This window comes from Centrocercus urophasianus, unplaced genomic scaffold (assembly GCF_019232065.1).
Source record: "Centrocercus urophasianus isolate 14NV4802_14NV808 unplaced genomic scaffold, USGS_Curo_1.0 seq_28, whole genome shotgun sequence".
Lineage (NCBI taxonomy): Eukaryota > Metazoa > Chordata > Aves > Galliformes > Phasianidae > Centrocercus > Centrocercus urophasianus.
Genome location: NW_024884844.1, coordinates 7,530,029 through 7,549,709, shown reverse-complemented (window position 1 = coordinate 7,549,709; position 19,681 = coordinate 7,530,029). Strand labels below are relative to the sequence as shown.

Genomic DNA, 19,681 nt, shown 5'->3' with positions numbered 1-19,681 from the left:
TCCTGGTTTTTTACTCATTCTTTGGAGAACAAGGCAGTTCCCAATGTCTCTGCTTGTGAGCAAACATCCTAGAGAGGCATTGCTGTGACCTGGAGTGGATTTTTCAGAAGATAAGACGATTAGAACTCAGCTCCCCAAATGCGGAAATCCTCCCCCCCCCCAGTCCACTTCTCCTGTGCATAGCAGGGTGTGCCAGGAGACTCCTCAACCAAAGTATGAGGAGAAGATATACGAATGTATTATCTACAGTTCATGAAGGAGACAGAAGAGAGATAATGAGAGAAAATAATAAGTTTAGGGCCAAGTAGCTGTCTTTAATGAGGTTAATACCTTTAAAGACTTTGGGCAAAGGCAAGTGCAGCACAGAAGTACTTAAGAAAACTCAGCTATTCACTTAGCCCCTGGACAACACAGATGGCAGAGCATAAAGATGCTCATGCTGTGCATGCCACGGGATGAGCTGGGCTGTAGCAGGGCTCCAACATCTACAGCTCATTGTCAGACCAGGTGGAATACCTGTTACCTTGCAGGCATCAGCTGAAAGACAGAAGTATGGCTGTAGTTTTTCACTAAGTGCCACTAAAGCTTGCATTGTCCTCACAGGTTTCTCATTCGCAGAAGCAAAGACAGCAGTTGCATGCCCACAGAGACTGAGAGGATATCACATATGGAGAATCATGAGGATTACACTAGTGATGAACTTGATTCTCTGAGTACAGTGTTTTCAGGTTAGGTTGTGTTTAAAGCTGCAGACTTCACTTTGAAGTAATTTTTAAGTACTCTGAAGCAAACTGTAATCGCATATTGATTTTTCCATTAAAACTACAAAAAGTCTTAGATACCCTGGGGGTTTTAGCCTCAATTAGTCCCCATTCTTATATTCCTTTTCTTTCTGTTGCATTTTACCATCCCTCAGTGTAAGAGGAGAAGACTGTCTATTTAAATCAAAAGCACAGTCTTCTGGTACATGAGTCCAGTCAAAAGCAGCAGTACATAAATTGCTTTCTCTACAACAGGGAGGAAAGTTAAGCTGGTTTCTGCTTGTGTTCATTTTTAAATTAGTGTGGGAAAATTGAAAATATCCAACTATCTTGACTGGAGATTTTCCTTGAGTGTATTTTCCTGTGGCTGTTTGTGTTTTGTTGTAATTTTCTTTAAATCTCACAGATTGTCAGAGTAGGTTGTACCGAATTGGCCCAAGAAGCTGTTATCCCTCAATGCAGCCTTTCCATTGCCACCTGTTGAACTGCTGAGCCTTGGTTTTATGTTACCAGTATGCGTTAGCATCCATTAGTTTTGCTGTTGACATCAGGTTAATACCTTTGCAGAAAAGGAAAGCAAATGTTCCTGAACACCACTAAGAAAATCCCTTGCTTCGATCTTCTTCCTGGAAAGCAATGCTTAAAGCAAAAATCTTGCTTGCAAAAGAGGGTGGGTGTCTCATTCAGCTGAATGGCCAGACCCCAGTCCTTTGGTCCTAGTGCCTCATGTTGCCTGCTCCATTTTAGAGCGCACAGACTCCTGCTTGTTTTATGTATTTTGAAACCCTGCTCAGGGGAGTATATGGATGAAGACACCACATAAAGCACAAAGATGAAAATCATATACAGCCTACAATGTATTTATCTTCAGGCACCACTCCAACAAAGCCTCTGAAGAAAGGCAGCTGAGTGGAATGACTAAAGAAATGAACTGAGAGGAGTCAATGAAGCTGAGCTTAAAGAACACGAGCTGGAGCTGTGTTGTTCTGGAATCTAATCAATTACGTTATTCTTTCTATTTTATTCTATCCCCAAGTTTTACCTTTCTCAGTAATGAAAAAAAAAAAAAAAAAAAAAAAGAAAAAACAAACAAACAAAAAAGCAGACAATTTCCAGCCTATGAAGAAGCGTCTAATTTTCCTGTACCAGAAGTCCCACCATTGTCAAGTTATACTGTGGCAACCATGTATTTTTTGCAGAGTATTTGAAGTAATTTGTCCTCCTGAAAATCCAATTGCCAAGTGCCTTGTGAAATAAATTTCCATAGTCATCTTCAGAAAGGCTATTTCTATACACAATACCTTTTTTTCTGAGCAAAACATTAATCTGCCGAGAACTAGAATATAGGGGCAAATTGTGCTCCAGTTTATGTTCTAAGAGATCTTCTCAGTTTTTGACTCCGAGTTTCATCTAGTTTTAGCTTATGGGCAGGTTCAGCTGTGGTCTCCAGTTAAGTAGCTCCAGCTGAGCTCCTGCTGACTGCATCTACGGCAACCATTTCAGAGCAGTTGGATTTCTTTGGTACTTTTCTCTCCTGAAAGAAGCTCAAGATGGACAGCTGTCTCTCTGAATGGCCAGGAGACAGAAAAGCACTGCTCAGCTGTACAGCTGCTGGCTGGCAAGTGGCAAAGTACCCACAGCACCTAGCAGCACACGTAGCAGGACCCCTCTGCTGTGCTAGCAGAGAAGAGCACTGTTCCAGAAGGCAAACTGGATGCATACACAAAGAAAAGCAGTGGCTATAGCAACACTGAAGGACTTTTCTATTTCAGTTTATTTACTGTGGTAGGCCTGAAGCTGCCTCATACAATATACCTTAGGCCTTCAGCAGAAGCAAAAACTAAAGCTGCTAAGAGAGATACCACAGAAGCTTCAGAAGCAATAAATTTTTCATTTGAGACAGTCGAAACTTGCTTTTTCACAGAGTACGAGTCCAGGTCAGTCAGATCTAGTCTGATGACAAGCTGCTGTTGTATGAAGGCTTTGTAGTAGTGAACAGGTTAGGAAGGAATTAGGTGACACCAGTGCCAGCAGGCAGTGTTGGCACACAGTAGCTGGTGCCAAAGCAAAGCCCGCTGGGGGATTTTGGAGGGTGGAGGGGGGAGTACAGAGGCTTGTCCTGTCCCACCCCAACCCCCTTCCCAGCAAGCAGCCACCTGATAGGGACTCTTCGAGAGTTTTAACTTGTACTGTTTCAGCTAAGAACCAACACTGCTAATTATTGCAGTAGCTGGCTCTGTCTTTTACAGGCTGCCTTAACTCGCCCAGTGCCCAGTCAGAATTGCTCCATTCACAGGGATGGGCTGACCCACTGCAGGCAGAGGGGTTCTGGCACCTCATGAGTAAAAAAAATCAGAGACATAGACTACAGGAAGTGTGCCCTGGTATAGCCAAAAGCATGCAATGCATAAATTCAGGAGCAGGAATATTATGTAGAGACTTGCACGTGCTATTGTATTTACAATATATTACTGCCAACAGCAGTAGTGAGAAAGAAGCTGGAAACAATAGCACTGCACAGCCTATTTTATAAAAGCAAAAGTGATCTTCTCCAAAACAGTGGCACAATTTTGTATTCCTCCAGTGGAGGGAATCTACCAAAATTTGAGCTGAACTGCCTCTGGAAGTACTTCCTCTACAGCAATGGGTGTAAAGTTCTTGAACCAATGCCTCCTCTCTACCATGAGCATAGCTAAAAAACACTTCAAATCCTCAACCAGCCTCTTCAGGCTTTAAGCCCAAGGACTTGACCTTCACAAGCCCTTCCCCAGGTGAGCACAGCCTGCCCATCACCTTGTTGCTCCCCTTGCTTGGCCCCTTGTCACCCTCATTCACCACAGCTGTGTCAGCCCATCTGCAGCTGGTCCTGCAAGCCTCAGTATTACCCAGGGCAAGCAGTCTTTCACTTTCAACATTTCCAATTCATTTTCATGAATTTTCTAATGTACCAAACAATAACATGACAATAAAAAAGCACCAGTTCCATCTCGTGTCTCTTTCTACTTGGCTTTTTCTCATCGTAAGGAGATTTATGAGTTTAATCTCTGTTTTGTTGAACTCACCACTTTTAACAACTAGAAAATGCTAAACTGTTTTTATTGTTGTTAAATGTTCAAAGACATCTTGCTATATGCTGTCATTCACATTTCACATTAAAAGTGAAATATGTTGTAAATGAGCAAATATTTGTTTTAATTTGACCCATCTGTTAAATGAAAAACAAAGAGGACTTCTAAATCACTATATTTAAATTCAGCAATTTGTAAACAATTTATATGTTCATTTATTCTGGGTTAAAACTGCCCTAAAGCATCACTCTTATGAGATCTCCAAATTAAATTGCTTTGCATTGTTCTCAGGGATACAGGCTAGAGTTTCTTTCTCTTCAGTTTATTAATTTATTTCCCAACAGAAGTTAATTAGCAAGACTCATATTAAGAGCCATTTGAAAGATGCCTGAAATAGTTTTGGGGAATTCACAGAAGTATCTACTTGTTCCAAAAAGCTGAGAAAGCATCAGATATTGGTGTCGAATTCCCTTGAGACAGAGGACAAGCTGGTTGCTTTCATTTAGCTTCTTAAGTTCTGCAAGCAGCGATGGATCTGCTCCATTCCACACTGGACTGTCACCAAGCAAGAACAACAGCCAAGGAGAGGAAGAAAAGCCTCAGTAACTTCACCTCTCAACCTGGCCAGAACTTCAACAGAGTTGGGATCTTAGACTTTTATGTAGCTGTGGATGGTAATTTACAAGAGCAGGCAGATCCACAGACATTTAAGGATCCCACAGTAGCACTTAACTTAAAGAGCAAAGCCTTATCTCTTTTTCATCTGTGTAGCATACTGTATTTAGCTGCAGCTTTAAGCTGCTACCCCAGCAGTCAGTACTTCCAGGGGAGTAATGACATCAAGAGTCCTTTCAATCATCGTGACATGGGGTCTCTTGTCCACAGCTCACAGACACCTGGCACAAGATGACTGCTTCTCTAAGTGAACCCTAGGCATGAGGAAGAGCTCTGTGCAGCCTTAAGTGTCACATCTCCCAGGCAGACAGTGAGAAGACAAAGGGGAATGGCTTCAAACTTATAGAGGGGAGATATAATTAGATATTAGGAGGATTTTTTTTTACTCAGAGTGAAATGAGACTCTGAAACAGGCTGCCCGAAGAAATTATGGATGTCCCATCCCTGCCGGTGTTCAAGGTCAGGTTGGATCTAGTGGGTGGCATCCCTGTCAACCCAGGACAGGGGGGAAGGAAGTAGGAGATCTTTAAGATCATTTCCAACCCAAGCCATTCCGTGATCTCTTATATGAAGCCCTCATCACACTCAGCGCCAGCACAGCTCCATCCTTTCCCCACAACCTCAAGTTACCAGCCCTATCAAAAAACAAAACACTAACAAAAAAGCTAATCTACACAAAGCTCTAGAAGAGGACAGACCCACGAGTTTTAACCCCCCCCCCTCAACATTAAGCAGAGCACCAAAAAGCAGTGTAGAAATTCTGGGTCTGTGCGTTTGCACACAAGATGGCTCATTTATTATAGCCAGTATCTTGTTGAGCAACTCAACAAAACAAGAACTACCCGTAATTCAGCCAAGGCATGATTAAGCGTGCCTCTAAGAGCATCAACATGGAGAATGCATGGATCACAGCCCGGAAAGATTCCAAGTTGGTGAAATGACAGCTTGATTAGTTTTTGTCTGACAAATGCAGCAAAAGAGATCAGAATCAAATAATTCCAAGGCTACAGATCTTCAAATAAAACCATGGAATAAAAAAAACCTCAAAGAGGGCAATAGCTATTTGCAAGACCAAATCAGCTCTCCAGCCCAGCCTTCTTAATGTTCAAATGCGACACAGCCACAAGAGCCCCAGCTAAGTAAGTGCCCTCCTGAGAGCACCCTGAGTTAGTAAGTAATTGCCTTCAGTGTGGGACAAAATCTAGATCTTGCACAGCAGTCCTCCTTCTTATCAAGAGTCTTACTAAATATGCACGTATTTGTAATTTAATGGGAGGACATGCAAATAGAGCTGCTTTATATCCTGGCAACTGTGCCTACTGCTACCCCACAGGTCAAGCATCAATACCCTGTTACCGCTTCTGCATCACACAGGCATACATTATTATCAGACAACATACCTATTAGACAGTAAATGGATTTTTCTTTCCATGTTCTCTCCCAGTTCTTCTAGCAACACAGTCAAAAACACATAGGGAAATCAGGTTTCTTAAAACATATCACTGTAAACAATAGTATTCCTTTCCCCTCGAGCCATAGATCCCTCATGCAGAAAAACTTTCTAAGATAGAATCTCCTGGGTTTCCTTCCCTTCTTTGGAAAGAGGGCAGGGGTGAGGAGTCTCTTACCCAGGAATAAAATGATCTGTCTCCTGGAGTTCTTGCCCTCTGAGCTCTCGCTTTTCCTTAGGTACTGCTCCTGTTGTCCAGGCTCACCCTTCACTGCCACAGTTCCTTTCTTGTAGATCATCAGGGTTTTCATCATGCTGCGGCACATGAAGGCAACTGAGCCCAGCACTATGATGTACACTACAAAGGCACTGAAGATACTGGCCTGGAATATGGCCCACTTGGAGGAGAGGCTGGTACAGATTGTCATGTTTTTCTTTAGTTCAGGATTGCGGTGTCTGGCAGCTGACTTGGCACAGGCAGTCGCACCTTGATAGTCCTCAATGATTTCCAGTGGATACTCTGTGCCCATGGCAAAGAGGAGGGGCAGAGCCACGATGACAGATGTCCCCCAGACAAAAGCGATGAGGATCTTCACTTTACGGGGCCCAGAGACTGCCTTGAACTTGAAAGGGTGGCAGATAGCCACATACCTCTCAAAACTGAGGGTGCCCACATGCAGTACAGTTGCATAACTGCAGGCTTCAAAGAGGAAATAGTAGAGCTTGCATGCCACATTGCCATTTGGGGTGGCAAAGGGCTTCCAAATGGCACTGAAGAACTCCATGGGCATGCCCAGCAGGATGACCAAGAGGTCAGAGCAGGCTAGGCTCACCATGTGGTCCGTGACCTCCTTCTGCAGGTAGCCTTTCTTCTGCAGGATCCTGGTAGCCTTGATGGTGATGCTGTTGCCCAGGATGCCTGCTATAAAGATGCAGATGTCGAGCAAGGCCAAAGTGATCTTGATCCAAGGAGATACCTCAAACTCAGGGATGTGGCTGTGGTCAATGAGATGAGAACAGTCTGAAGAGGGTGTCTGTTCAGCCATCAGCAACCTCTAGGAGGAGGAAAAGGGAGGAAAAGCCACTCTGATGTTTGATACCACCGCAAATCAATCTTTTCTCACCTTGCTCCCTACACAAATACAAGTCCAAACAGTCAGGTACGATGAAATCGTCTCAACTAGCCACACCTATGGGTTTTGTTAGCAACAACTGTTGAGTCAGTAATCTAAGTGAGAAAGAAAGTATCTTGTTTCTTACCAATCTTTACAGCAAACAGTTCTTGCTCTTTTCGGATTTTCCTCCTCTTTTCTCTATTGTGTGAAGCTACTGCTCCCCAGTCCCTCTGTGATGTGAACTGCTCAGCTCTCGTCTCTTCCTCTGCGAGCAGAGGCAGTTTTCTGTCCTGACCTCAGTAGGAGGAAGTCAGAGTTTCTGTGTGGCCCTGTTAACCATTAACTTAAATCTTGCCTGCTCCCAGTACTGGTAGCAAAGGCGAGTTAGGGGAAGGAAATAGAAAAAAGAAAAAAAAAAGCCCAAGTCTGAAATCACTTCCTGTAATAAGAATTCCTTCTCAGGGACAAAAAAAGGTGCTTCTCCTAAACCTGTTAGATTGGTGGGGTGAGGCTGAGTGCGTGAACAAGCACTGAGGGGAAAATATCTGCTCATAAGTTTAACATTAACTGGGCTCCAGACTTTACTTCTCTGTGCAGTGACACCAACGCGCCTCACTACTTTACATATCCTTTAATGAAGACCTCAGCATCTGTGCTGTGGTGTCTGTTATGCAGCTTCTGTGGCCATGGACCAATTTACTTCAACAGAAGGTTCTGGTTTTTAGTTCCTGCTGATGAATCTTCTCACAAGTTATAAATCGAACTCCAGATTTAGACACATTGATTGTCTGCCTTTAAACTTCCATCTTCTCACATCAGATAACAAAAAGAGTGAAGTTAGTAGTCCCAATTATGCTCATACTTTCTAATAATCAGAAGTAGCAGGGGATGAAAACGTACTTCCCTCTCGTGTCTCACCCCAGGGAGAATGAATTTAATGCGCTCTTTAGTTTTAGTTTCAAACCATAGCACTGAAGGCTCCCAAGGTAACCCCTGGAAACATTTAATTAGAGGGTGTGTATATGGATTAGGAAACCTTTAAATTACAATGCAAAACGGCAGAACAACTTTTGCAGCAATAATCAAAAGAGTGGCCCAGTACAGCAATCTTCTCCAGCACCAAATCTAAGAACAGTGGGTTCACAAAGTGATTTTTATTAACTAGACGAGCTCGTGTGACACTTTCAGCTCATGATAAAAGAGAAACATTAGAAAGCTGTTATTAAGCAGTCTCCTCACATTCACTGGTTATCACTGTACCTCAGCAGCCCAAGTACATAATGAACAAAAGATGCCCAAAACAGGATAATCAGCACCTGTTTCTATGCATTATTTATGCAGTTCTGTTTTAGAAAAATCACCTCAAAACTTGCACAACTTCAAGCCCTGTAGTCCCAGTCATCTTTCCTTATGTTTGATAATTCACATTTGTTCTGCTCAGACAAGCTTTCTATTATTACCCAATTTCTTTCACTTAATTTTACTTTATAAAAGTGTGAACAAAGATTACATATGCATGACTGAATTGTGGAAATGAAGCTAATTAAAATTTGCTGCTTACCATCAAAGGGGAAAAAGGGAGAGAGAGAGCAAAAGAGAGCAAAGAAGGCCCAATAGGATTAGATCTCCTTTTTTCCACACCAATTATAAAATGCAGAACACAATTTTGCAGTTTTCAATATTATCTTTAGAACATACACAAAGTTTATTAACTTTCTAATAAAAAGCTGGTGCCTCAACGGGAATAGGAAGGAAAGAGACAATTGTGGATATTCATAAAGACCAGAAAAATCCTACTTGATTCAGTGGACTAGATAAACTAGCAGTGAGCGTTCTAGAAATACGTAAAAAATCCCTATCATGAACAATTATAAAAAAATTATCTTCCTGGAGGGAGACATTCCTGCCCAACTAAATGTGCCTAATACCTCTATGTGGCATGGAGCCTGCAAGCACATAATCTTTATTCTGGCAAATACTGCACCAGTTTATAATCTTATGACTTGTAGAATAATCTAATTTGAAGGATTCTGCTAAGTTTTCCTTGAGATTCTGTAGCAGTGAGTACAAGTTAATTTTTGTGTTGCTGTCTTTCCTTAGCAGTCTTGGAAGAGCATGCAGCCTGTGTAGCTGTACCTGGGTGAAGGCCCTACTGCGACTCTCCTAACCTGATCTGTTGCAGGTAGACTCTGCAACTTCAGCCCCCAACATCAAAGTCAGGAGAATTAAGGACAGGCATCACCGTGTATCATTCTAAAATCACCATACGTGGCTGCTGCATACAGCAGACAGCAACTTGTCAGCCCCTCCATAAATAAACAGAGCGTTCAGAAGATGCAGGCCACAGCCACGCTTGCCTGCAATTACTGGTAAAGACACCACGCAGCAGTACCAGGAGAAACATGGAAAAGGAGCACACGCTGTCGTTGCTACAGCATATAAGGTGATTTTTCACTTTCAGTGATAATAAAGCTGCAGTGATCATCCACCCTGGTCTGTTATCACAAGGTTTCCTGAAGGACTGTATGCTCTCTTGCCAGCTCCTTGGATAACACCCTGCTGCTGCAAGGCCTCCTGAGACAGAAGAGTGCAGTTTTATGGCCTGCCCTTTGGGCTGCTGCACAAAGCTCACCTCCCCTTGCGCTGTGCACCTGGCTGAGCTGAAGGGCAGAGCAGCAGGGCATTCAAGCCTCAGTCATCTGCCATCTCATAAAAAGCCACGTAGCCCAAAACTCCGGACGAGGTTTGAGTCAGCACATAGTGGTAGCTAGCACAAGTTGTAGCTGGAAAGAGTCTTGAAGAACCAACTCATTTGACAGACACTGCTGCATTTTATGTAAATGGATTGTAGATTAACCTTTTCCAGCGTGCAAGGGTGTCATAAAGCTTCTGCCTTGTGAATACACCTCCCTCCCAAGCTGCACGTTGCCAGCAAGTGGATTGGCTGTGAGTGCCCAATCTCAGACTCATTCTGTGTTTGTTTCTCAATTACCGCACAGCACAGGAGCCAGGATGCACTGACTGGCAGACAGGCATTGCCACTCGCATTATCTCTGAAGAATTATTTCTCGATAGCTCTGTTTTGAATATGCAAATCCACCCTAATTGGCTAAGCTAATCACACTGCTCTGACTGGTTTCTGTTCTCAGACTGTTCAAGCTACTTGACAGGAACAAAGAAAACACCTTGGCTTCTCAGTTCCTTTGGATGAAAAACTCTAAAACTTAAATGAAAAAGGAGAGCTATCTCTAAAGCAAAGAAAATGAGGTTGTGAAAAGGATTAACTTTTTTCCAGATAAAAACACACTGACTCTTCTTTTCTTGCCAGTCTTCACCATTCTCCATCTCACAAACCCTTTGTCCCTAGAATAGCTGCGATACCTTTGTCTTGCCAGTATTTGTTTAGAGAAGGCGAATCCTGGGCTTGTTCAATTCTCTTTGAAACACAAGGTAAACAAAATGAGATTGCTGTTCTGCAGAAGGCAGCTACTGTGATCCTCACAGGCAGAGGGAAAAATGTTGCAGGAATGGGAGGAAGAAAGAACGCAGACAAAAGTGAAGAAACGGAATGATTTTAAATATTTTTAAAAAATCAGTTTGCTGGAGACAGCTCATGTTGGCTTTCTAAATTATTTTTCATTAAAAACATGATTAATTCAGCTAACTCATGGTTTCCTTCAGCTTTCTCAGTATCTAACAAGCCTCTTCTTTACTGTTAAGGTCCCTTTATATTATTCTGGTGTGTTGTTCTTGAATTTTCTTTTTCTTCATTGGTAGACCATGTTGACAGTTAATACTATATGTAAGTAGAATTCATTTGCAAGATGTATTTCCTCTCCATTTCCCAAGGAATTCATTCTTAGGCAACACAGTCTAACAACTGCTCTGCTCTTTCTGGCAGTGTGAGACTGGGTTATGCAATCACAGCAATGGATGTGACATGTAACCTGCATATCCATAATTAATTCTTATCTAATTAGATTACCTCTTGAAAGGTGACATATGGAAAACTGCCATCTTTTATTTAATTACATACCGTGTTATCTGCTGTAATGCTATCCTTTTGGAATATCACATAGTGTTTGCTGATCTGCAGGATAGAGAGGGGGTTTTCAAAAGTGTTTCCAGGACACGTGGTAAAAAGTGATCTCTGTTTGAAATCATTCCATATAAATAAATAGATCAAAGCACTTCGCATCTTCCAGTATATTTTACAAATTGGCAAGCAACAAGGGGAGAAATTGGTGGCACTGATGAGACTATGTGATTAATCCAAGACACCTGAGCCTCCTAACTGCCACCCTGGATTTCAGCTAAACTCCTTGCATAACCTGTAGCACACAGAAAAAGAAATGTATTTACACAGCTTGTAACTACTGGTCCTGGTGGCTTAGCTGATTTAATTCAAAATAATTCAAATACATTTACAGGGCCAAAACATGCAGTTATTGTGCTTAGTTGTATCTGAAATTTTTGAACAAGCCCCTTGCTTTCTGATCACCTAGGTAAATTAAAACAGTGAAGATGATCAAAGCTTTCACACAGGCACAATGCTGTCTGGAGCAAACCAAAGGCTCCAGTCTGCAGGTTGCTGCGATCAGGTCGGAGTGCACTTGGCCTGGTAAGAAAGTGATTTTCTACTCCTGGAGTCAGGGAGGAGAGGTACTTCTCTGCCTCCCTTGATATTGCTGTAGCTGTTAGGAGGCAAGAGGCCAGCAGCTGTGGCCCCAAACAGAGAGAAGCTGATTAGAAAGGCTCAGAAAAGAAAGTCTGCTCCCAAAATGTGACAGTTCTTTTTGCATCTTTTGGGAATGAGTTACTGAAGGAACCGAGTCTGTTTATTTCCCAGGTTTGACAAAGGAGCTGTGACTTAAAAACAAAAAGCATGCACATTGTATGGGAACTGCTGAATCACGGCCTGAACCTCTGATTGATCACCTGAGGCGAGCCATGAGTCAGCCAGAGGAGCACAGCTGAAGGCAATTCACCTGTGCTGCCGGAAGGGGTGGAGCCTGGCTGCACCCCTCCTAGACCTATTGAAGAGCTGCTACCAGCGGGGAAGGGTCTCTTCTGGAGATCCCTTCTTCTGGTGTTTTGTGATGAGCCCAGCATAAAGGTAAGCCTTCCATTTATTCTCTCTTGTTATCATAGTCCGCTTTGCCTAACTCTCTTGTTTATTTTGTGATTGTAACATCTTGATATCCATTGATTATACACACATGCTAAGTTCTCAATAATAATGAATCAATCACATTGATCACGTTTCCTGAAATAAGCCATTCAAGCAGCCCTTTGCAGCACAGTGGCACCACCACACAACATCTGGTTCATGAAACTGTGAGCCTTGGGGAACGATCCCCAACAGGTAGAATGAAATCTTGTTTTTCTCTGACTACCTTCTGAACTGCCTTGTCTAAATAGATGGCAGTGGCTTCAAAATACATGTCAAAGCTCCTTCTTAAGAGCATACTTTGTTCCTTATGTCCTATTTTTAAGCTGACAAGCAAAATCCTTACAAGCAATGCGCTATTCCAACCTATCTTTAAACAAGGTTCATCCTTTTGAATCTTCTTATGCTACTGCCCTAGAAAAAACTTCAGACCTCTCTCTGAATAAAACTAGTCGCCTAAACTTACCAGATAGAATGAACTTTAAAACTGCAGCTTTGAATAACTTGAATTCTCCATGACTTTGGTTATGCACCTGTCAGGTCAGTGATCTATAGAGATGGCTGCCACATGCGGATACAAAAGCTGCAACTCACAGTACACTCTCTTCTCTGTTAACAAACCAAGAACCTTCTACAAAATATTCATGGTTTGCTCTTTGTGATTAGCTGATTGATGGTCTCCTGAAAATTCTCTTTTTAACCATGCTAAGCTTTACTATTGCAAAGAGAAACAAAAAAATGGTTTCTTGCTCCCTTCTTGTGCTTGCCACCTCATCACCATCAGCACTTATGCCCAGCTGAGCTATTATGGAATCATTTTGCCTCTCTTCAAAACTCAGCTGATGGAGTTCAGCCTGAAGCAAGCTAATGATGGCTTTTTGACCTTCATCTAAGGAGTCCTAGCAGCATGTCACCATGGCAAGAGCACTTCTGCTACTCTGTTCTTTCTCATTTATGATATGTACATAATGCCAAAGCTCACACTATCTAACTTCTCATTTTAAGGAAATTGTATTTTATCATTACATAGCTCTTTCCCTTGAAGGAATTTCAGCAAATTCAATTTCAGGTAGCTTGTAAGGGAAAGTAAAATGCTTCAACTATTGCTGAAATGATGCAGATACCTCTGGGTAGAGCTGGCAATTAACATTACATAGCAATTTATCGGTGCAGGGAATGCCACATCTTGGCTTATAAGTAAAAAACACAGAATCTGTCATACCTCCAATTTAGCTAGAAGACGGGCTTAAGTTCTTATTTGCAGACAGAGCACTAAGTGAATTTTTTGGAGTTTTAGCTCCACAATGTGCCATTGCTGCAGGGTCTGTGAGGCACTGAACTCCCATCGCTTTGACCAGCTGAGACACCAGACTCCAAATACTTATCCAAGTTGTTCTCACTCCTGCTCTCACTCTGGTCCATATGAGCAGGGCTTCTTGGGGCAGGTGTTCTGTGCTGCTGCATGCTGGGCTATTGCCCTACCTGGGCACATAGTAGTTGGGAAAACCCGAGAAAGTTTTGGAGGATGTGTGCTTGACTATTAAGGCTACAGACTTGCTGCAGGTCAGCAGCAAACCAGTTTGAGCTAGCAGCAGCATGCTGCATCTGATGTAAAGTCCCACAAGTACTAGTCACTATGCAGGTGACCAGGGAAGCAAGACTGAAGGGCCTCAAATTGCAGCCTGAGGACACAAGAGATGATGCAGAGATCCAGAGTGGATCATTGCCTCAAGCCAGGGCCCCACCAGCACAGAAAACCTGTTTTTGCTAGTCCTCAGCAGCTCTGCCTGGCTCCTACCCCCCCACTGACACTGAGCAATGTCCCGAATTAACCGTGCGGCAGTGACATACTTCCACACTGCCTCCATATTGACTCATGGAAGAGCTGCACTTTTTCTTCTCTGCATTTAAGCTGTCACTGAAATGCAGAAGCAAATATAAACAGTGTAACGGGACCATTTGGCAATTTAGTACTATACTGGTTACTGTAAGTCAAGCAAAAAAAAATACAAAGCAAACAAATGCAGAAGTGAGCTGATCTAAATTTAGAGCACAGCCTATACCTCAGAGTTGACATTTGTGATGCTTGTAATGCTTATTTTCCACATCTCTGAGGGGTGCTCCTCATATGCTTTAGACCTGCTGTTTGCCTAACTTTATCTTTGGAACTTCTTTTACTTCTTTTTTAATTCTTCTACTAAATATTGATGTAGGAAGTGGCTGGTCACCTTCCTACAAATCCAAATCCTCAAGGTGAACATGGAAATGAATAGGAAATGGGATCCCAAACTGTTTTTTCCACAGTATTTTCACCTTTGTTTACTGCAGTACTATATTCTGGCCAAGTGGTTGTTAAAGTACAAACAGAACTACCTTACAGTAGAAATAAACTATCTATAAATCGTGGTAACTTCCCATACTAGGTAAGCAGAGCTTTTTTATTTTGGAAAAATACAAAAACTTCTTTGTTTGAAACAGACTAACTGCTATTATGTAACTTTTGAAGCACGAATTACATAAATTTCATGTGAAAATATTTTAGTGATCCCTATTTTTATTTTGCACTCTCAATCTGTAATTTTCTCCCCCTCATTCCCTTTTAACAACAGCTCTATCCCCGATTTTTGGTAAGCTGTTCATAGTACAGAAAGAGGTACTTCCAACAGCTCCAATTGCCAACCTGCTCCCACAAGGCCCACTCTGACATCAGGCACCACACCCCAGGATTGCCTGAAGTCAGTGAGGATTTTCCTCAGAGGAACCTTGACCCAGTTAATGCCATCCTTAGGAAGAGGTGCAAAATATGCCTACAGCCCTATGAGTACCTGTTTCTCTGCTGACAAAAAGTCTCCTTGTGTGTCCCTGACTATGGCAGGGAGGTGGAACTAGATGATCTTTAAGGTCCCTTCCAATCCAACCTAGTATATGATTCTGTAATACAATTAACATCTGTAATATAGAGAGAATATGTAAAGAGACAAATACAATCACTGTGTACATACTGGCTTCCAGTCTTCAATTTGACTCAAGAGCTATCAGGAAGAATTACTGCATGCAGAAAAGAGCTAGCAATACAGACTGCTCAAGAGTCACCAGTATTATAGGACATTTATAGAGGTAAAAGCCTTGGCTCTAGGCCAAAAGAAATGATTTTCCCAGGATGGACTTTGCGTGGTTTGGTCCTAAATAATTTCTGCTTCTTATCAAATGCTTATCTGGAGATACTGTCCTAGAAATAGAATCTCTCCAGATGTTTGCTCCAGATATTACCCAGATAGAAGGAAATGGACTTTGTAAAAACACAAAGTTATCACTCAGATTTCAGCACACCTAGAGAAAAGAAAGAATGTCTAGGAAGAAAGAATCCTGGGGCAGCAAAATACCAATCAAAATCAGAAAAGAATTCTAAGTCTGAAAGGGCTCTTAAGAAGTGTTTTATATGTAGGCAGTTGCAAGTTGGAAAGTTTGTCTTGGGTTCTTTGATGTGTAAGTTGTGTTTAAAATGCATTAGCAAAATCATGAAATTTGTACAGAAGACTCCAAATGAATGACTGACTCGTTCTGCAGTGTGACTCTAGTGCAGAGGCCATGAAGGAATAGCAAGAAGCCATACTCCGATTTAATCCAGGAAAGATGCTTGGTAGAAGACCTGTACCCAAGATGACATTTCAAGAGACAAAGCCAAAGATCACTTTTTCACACACGTCTGACTGTAGGCCTTGACCCTTTGGCAAGTGATGTTGATGTTTCTCTCCTTCTTTGGGCTCTGCCTGGCACTTGTAGTCCTGAGAGGTCAATCTCACTTGATTGACCTTAAGGTCAAGCTAGACTGCCGGGGTTTTAGGAAGCTCTAAACTGAAGGTTGCTGCTCTAGAAGTTACATAGTACTGCAGTAAAAACAAATGTCAGCATTAAATATAAGTACTTTATGTCTTTAACACCGCTATGGGATGAACCCAGTGAAAAAGAGCTGAGGAAGCACTAAATGTGGTCAGAACAGCCATTTCCTTTTGTTACATGAAAATACAAGTTAATTTATTTGCTCACTTTGCTGTTATTGACCGAGATCATTTGTCTTCTACATTGAAACATACTGGAATAGTGTCACGCTTGTACCCTTTCTGAGACTGTGCTGTGTAAAGCACTGTTGTTTTATTTCCACCTCGACTGCAGCATTGCTCATGGAGACCTGCTTTCTCCAAGGCTTTGTGTGTCTTACTTTTAAGATGTGGGAAGTGATAGATCCAGCTTCTCAAACCAACGGGAGGCATGTCCCTCTCAGAGAACTTGGATATGTCCTCAAAAACGTTCTCTCCACAATGCCTATCAGAAATGCAGAAAACTACTCCCCTGGGGAGAGGAATTTCTCCCCCACCCTGAGGCATAAAACTTCACCTTTCTCCTGGGATTTGCTACAGGGTGAACAGAAGGGTCAGCTCAGTTTTCAAATGCCGATAAGCAGAGGAAAAAGCCTCATCTCTGCAGTATCATACCGATGTTGCTCTGTTGTTTTCTGCAGTGAATCTGTTAGAGTCAGCTACTGCCAACTGGAGGGTTTCTGTTAAGAGTGCTCCTCCCTGTTATGACCTTGAGCTCAGCAGGAGCAACAACCCCTTCTGATACCAGGTCACACAGCTGAAGGCATTGCTGTCTTTGCATGGGATTCTGCCTGAGCAGAAGAGCCACTGCACAAGATGGTAACACTCATCAAAGCAGGGAGATTCTAAAAAATCCAGATGGATAACTTTCACGTATTCTGACTTTCCAAATTTCCCCATATTCTGACTTTTGGGGAACAAATTATGGATTTTTAGAAATACAGAAACTCTAGCATGTTGCTGCTCTTCTTTTTTGTCATCGCTCTTTTTAGTCACAAGGTTTTTTGAGACCATTTATGCATCCAGTACGTTACAAATTGCTTAATAATTGTTTTTGACAGGTTAAACTGCTAATGAGCATAAAAGAAAATAATCCCAAAACAGCAAGCTGATCAGTTCAGTGATTCTGTAACACATCACTTTATTGAAAAGCCTTAAGGAACTGAAAAGAATCATATAGATATAAGTTAAAAACCAAAATTTCTCCCCAGCCCCATAGCACTGGGAAATCAAAACTCTTCTGCAGAATTCTGTGCTTCCAACATTAAAACACAGCTGCATCAGAATGCCATGATTTGTCTTACTAGTCTGCGGAAAGACTGTAATTCCTTTTTATCTCCTACAAGATCCTTCCCATAAGGATTTCTCTAAATTACACCTCCTGTTCTTCAGTGTTGTGGATTCATAATGCTGTGCTAATTATAATTAAGTAACTCCAGAATTGTGCAGTGTGTGCAAACAGCAGGACTGTAAGGCAGGATTTGTATTCAGAACCAAGAATTTTGTCCAATTCTCAAAAAATAGGAATTATGCTGCAGTACTTCTCCAGGCAAAATTTAACTGTCTTCAATGAAAGTTCTGCTTTTTCATTCATAGGTTCATTAAATTTAAGATCAGAAATGAACAGGTTAGTTGGATCCCATGACAATCACCAGTCTCCCTGCAGTAAGAACATTAGCTTCTGTTTGGCTAACATTTCTATTCCAGCCTTAACCTGCAGACCTCAAGAGATGAAGACATCGACATTTCTCTTTGTAGTTTCTTAAAAATGAGACTCTAGTTTCACATTTGAACTTGTTGGATTTTTGCCTCCAAACACTCGTTCTTGTTGTGACTCAAAGTTAAACTGCCTTTGAAAAAGTAACTGCAGTGTACCCCAGTCACCCATACAATCATCTCCGTGTGGTCTTCCTGATTACTTCTTCCCTAGTATATCAAGGCGTTACCTCCAGCACTCTAGTCGCATTTGTTTGTTTTTCAGGGTCGTCGACTCTTTACCTCTTTTAAGCCAACATTTCACTTCAGAAAGCATGACTGCCTTTAGTCTCACCAAGGCAACATGCCTTCTTAGTCCTGTTAGCTGTCCTTCGGCTTGTGCTCCCTTCTTCCTCCCCTCTTCTGCTGCAGTATTCCATCAAGTTGCACTGAATTTCATTTGACCTCCTAAAACATCTTTAGAGTTGCGGTTCTTCAGGGAATTATTTCCTCTGAAGACATGAACTTCATAGCTTATCCTTTTGCACTGGTTGCATTCTGTGAGTGGGCTCAGATTACCAAATGCCATACACAGCAAACTGGTATATCTCACTCCCACCTTAGATCGCTGCCCCAGCCTTTAGTTCATGTATTTATAGCTGATGCAAGCATCCAGTACTTTCAGGTGTGGTTTGAAGTACAGCCAAGCTTCCTGTCCCAGACACTTCCCAGACTCCAAACATTTGATTGCTTAAGATTCCCTGAGCTGACCATCCTAGAGCACCTTAAGAGTTCAGTAATAATTGCCATAATATCTCATTTTTGAGTTCCACCCGTTAGCACACTTCAAATGCATGTTTCACTGAAGCTGCAGAATGCAAAATTTTTCATCAGAATATATGAAAAATATTATCAAAATCTGCACAGCCATTATCACTTCCATTTGCAAATTTAGCAATGCTGATTAGCATTTATTATATTTCTGTCCTTCGAATCTCTATCATTTAAATCCCTTAACAACTTTTCCATTATTTTGCCCAAGACTGACATAACTCTAAGAATATTGTTCCTCACCCACATAAGGCTTTTCAAGCTTTTGTAATATGCTATTACATTAACAACTTTACCCCACATTTCACGATTAAAAAAGAAAAAATAATAATCACAAGGGCAGAGATGGCCTTTTAAAAAACTCATTTAAAGTTTTGTGAGTACAAGATAGCCAAATCTGCTGCTTTAAGTTTGTTTTAGTTCGTCCTTCTGTGGTACTGAACAAAAAACTTCACTGAATATTGAGTATTTCTGAATCATTACAAACAGAACCTGCCTAATGCCTGAACAGAGTCTGAAGGATTTGGCTATGATTTGATTGGAATATTCTATTGCACCACATGGCTGTTTTTTCACTTCTAAGCTCTTCTCTGTGTGTGTAGGAAAGGGCCAGATAGTACAATCCTACTGCAATCAACTGCAGTGATTCTTCAACAGGTTTGGGTCCAGATCCAACTGAATTATGAATGAAAAAAGACGCTGTAATGAGCTTTTCTTGCTCCCCCACACCTCTTCACTGTTTCTGAATTAGTAGTAGGAAGCCAGTACCTGAAAGAGATGAATCACTTCCATTTGCAATTTTAGCAAATTGATGGATTAGCTTCGATATAGGCTTTTTTGTACTTTTGGGTATGCGTATTTTTTGGTAGTCATGAAGAGAAATGCAGACTGAGGAGGCTAAACTTCTTGCAGTCTGACATAACTGAACATATGTATACTGAAGTACCACTTGCTAACTTATTACCTAAGAACTGCAGTAACTGTGTGAAACAACTCTTCTCTGTCTTCTGTCTTATGTTGCTTATAAAGATAGTTGAC

General features: G+C 41.7%; 1 protein-coding gene across 2 annotated transcripts in view; it reads right to left on the bottom strand.

The window, feature by feature from the left end:
- GPR39 (G protein-coupled receptor 39) overlaps positions 1 to 7,369 on the bottom strand; it is a 66,292-nt gene extending 58,923 nt beyond the window's left edge. The window contains exons 1-2 of one of the 2 annotated variants that reach the window (XM_042827298.1): positions 7,215 to 7,369; positions 6,133 to 7,009 (exon numbers count right to left, since the gene is read on the bottom strand). In XM_042827298.1, coding sequence (XP_042683232.1) covers positions 6,133 to 7,000 — 868 coding nt within the window. In that variant the 5' untranslated portion in view covers positions 7,001 to 7,009; positions 7,215 to 7,369. The other variant, XM_042827299.1, reaches the window with a different exon arrangement.
- Between the last annotated feature and the right edge of the window lie 12,312 nt (positions 7,370 to 19,681).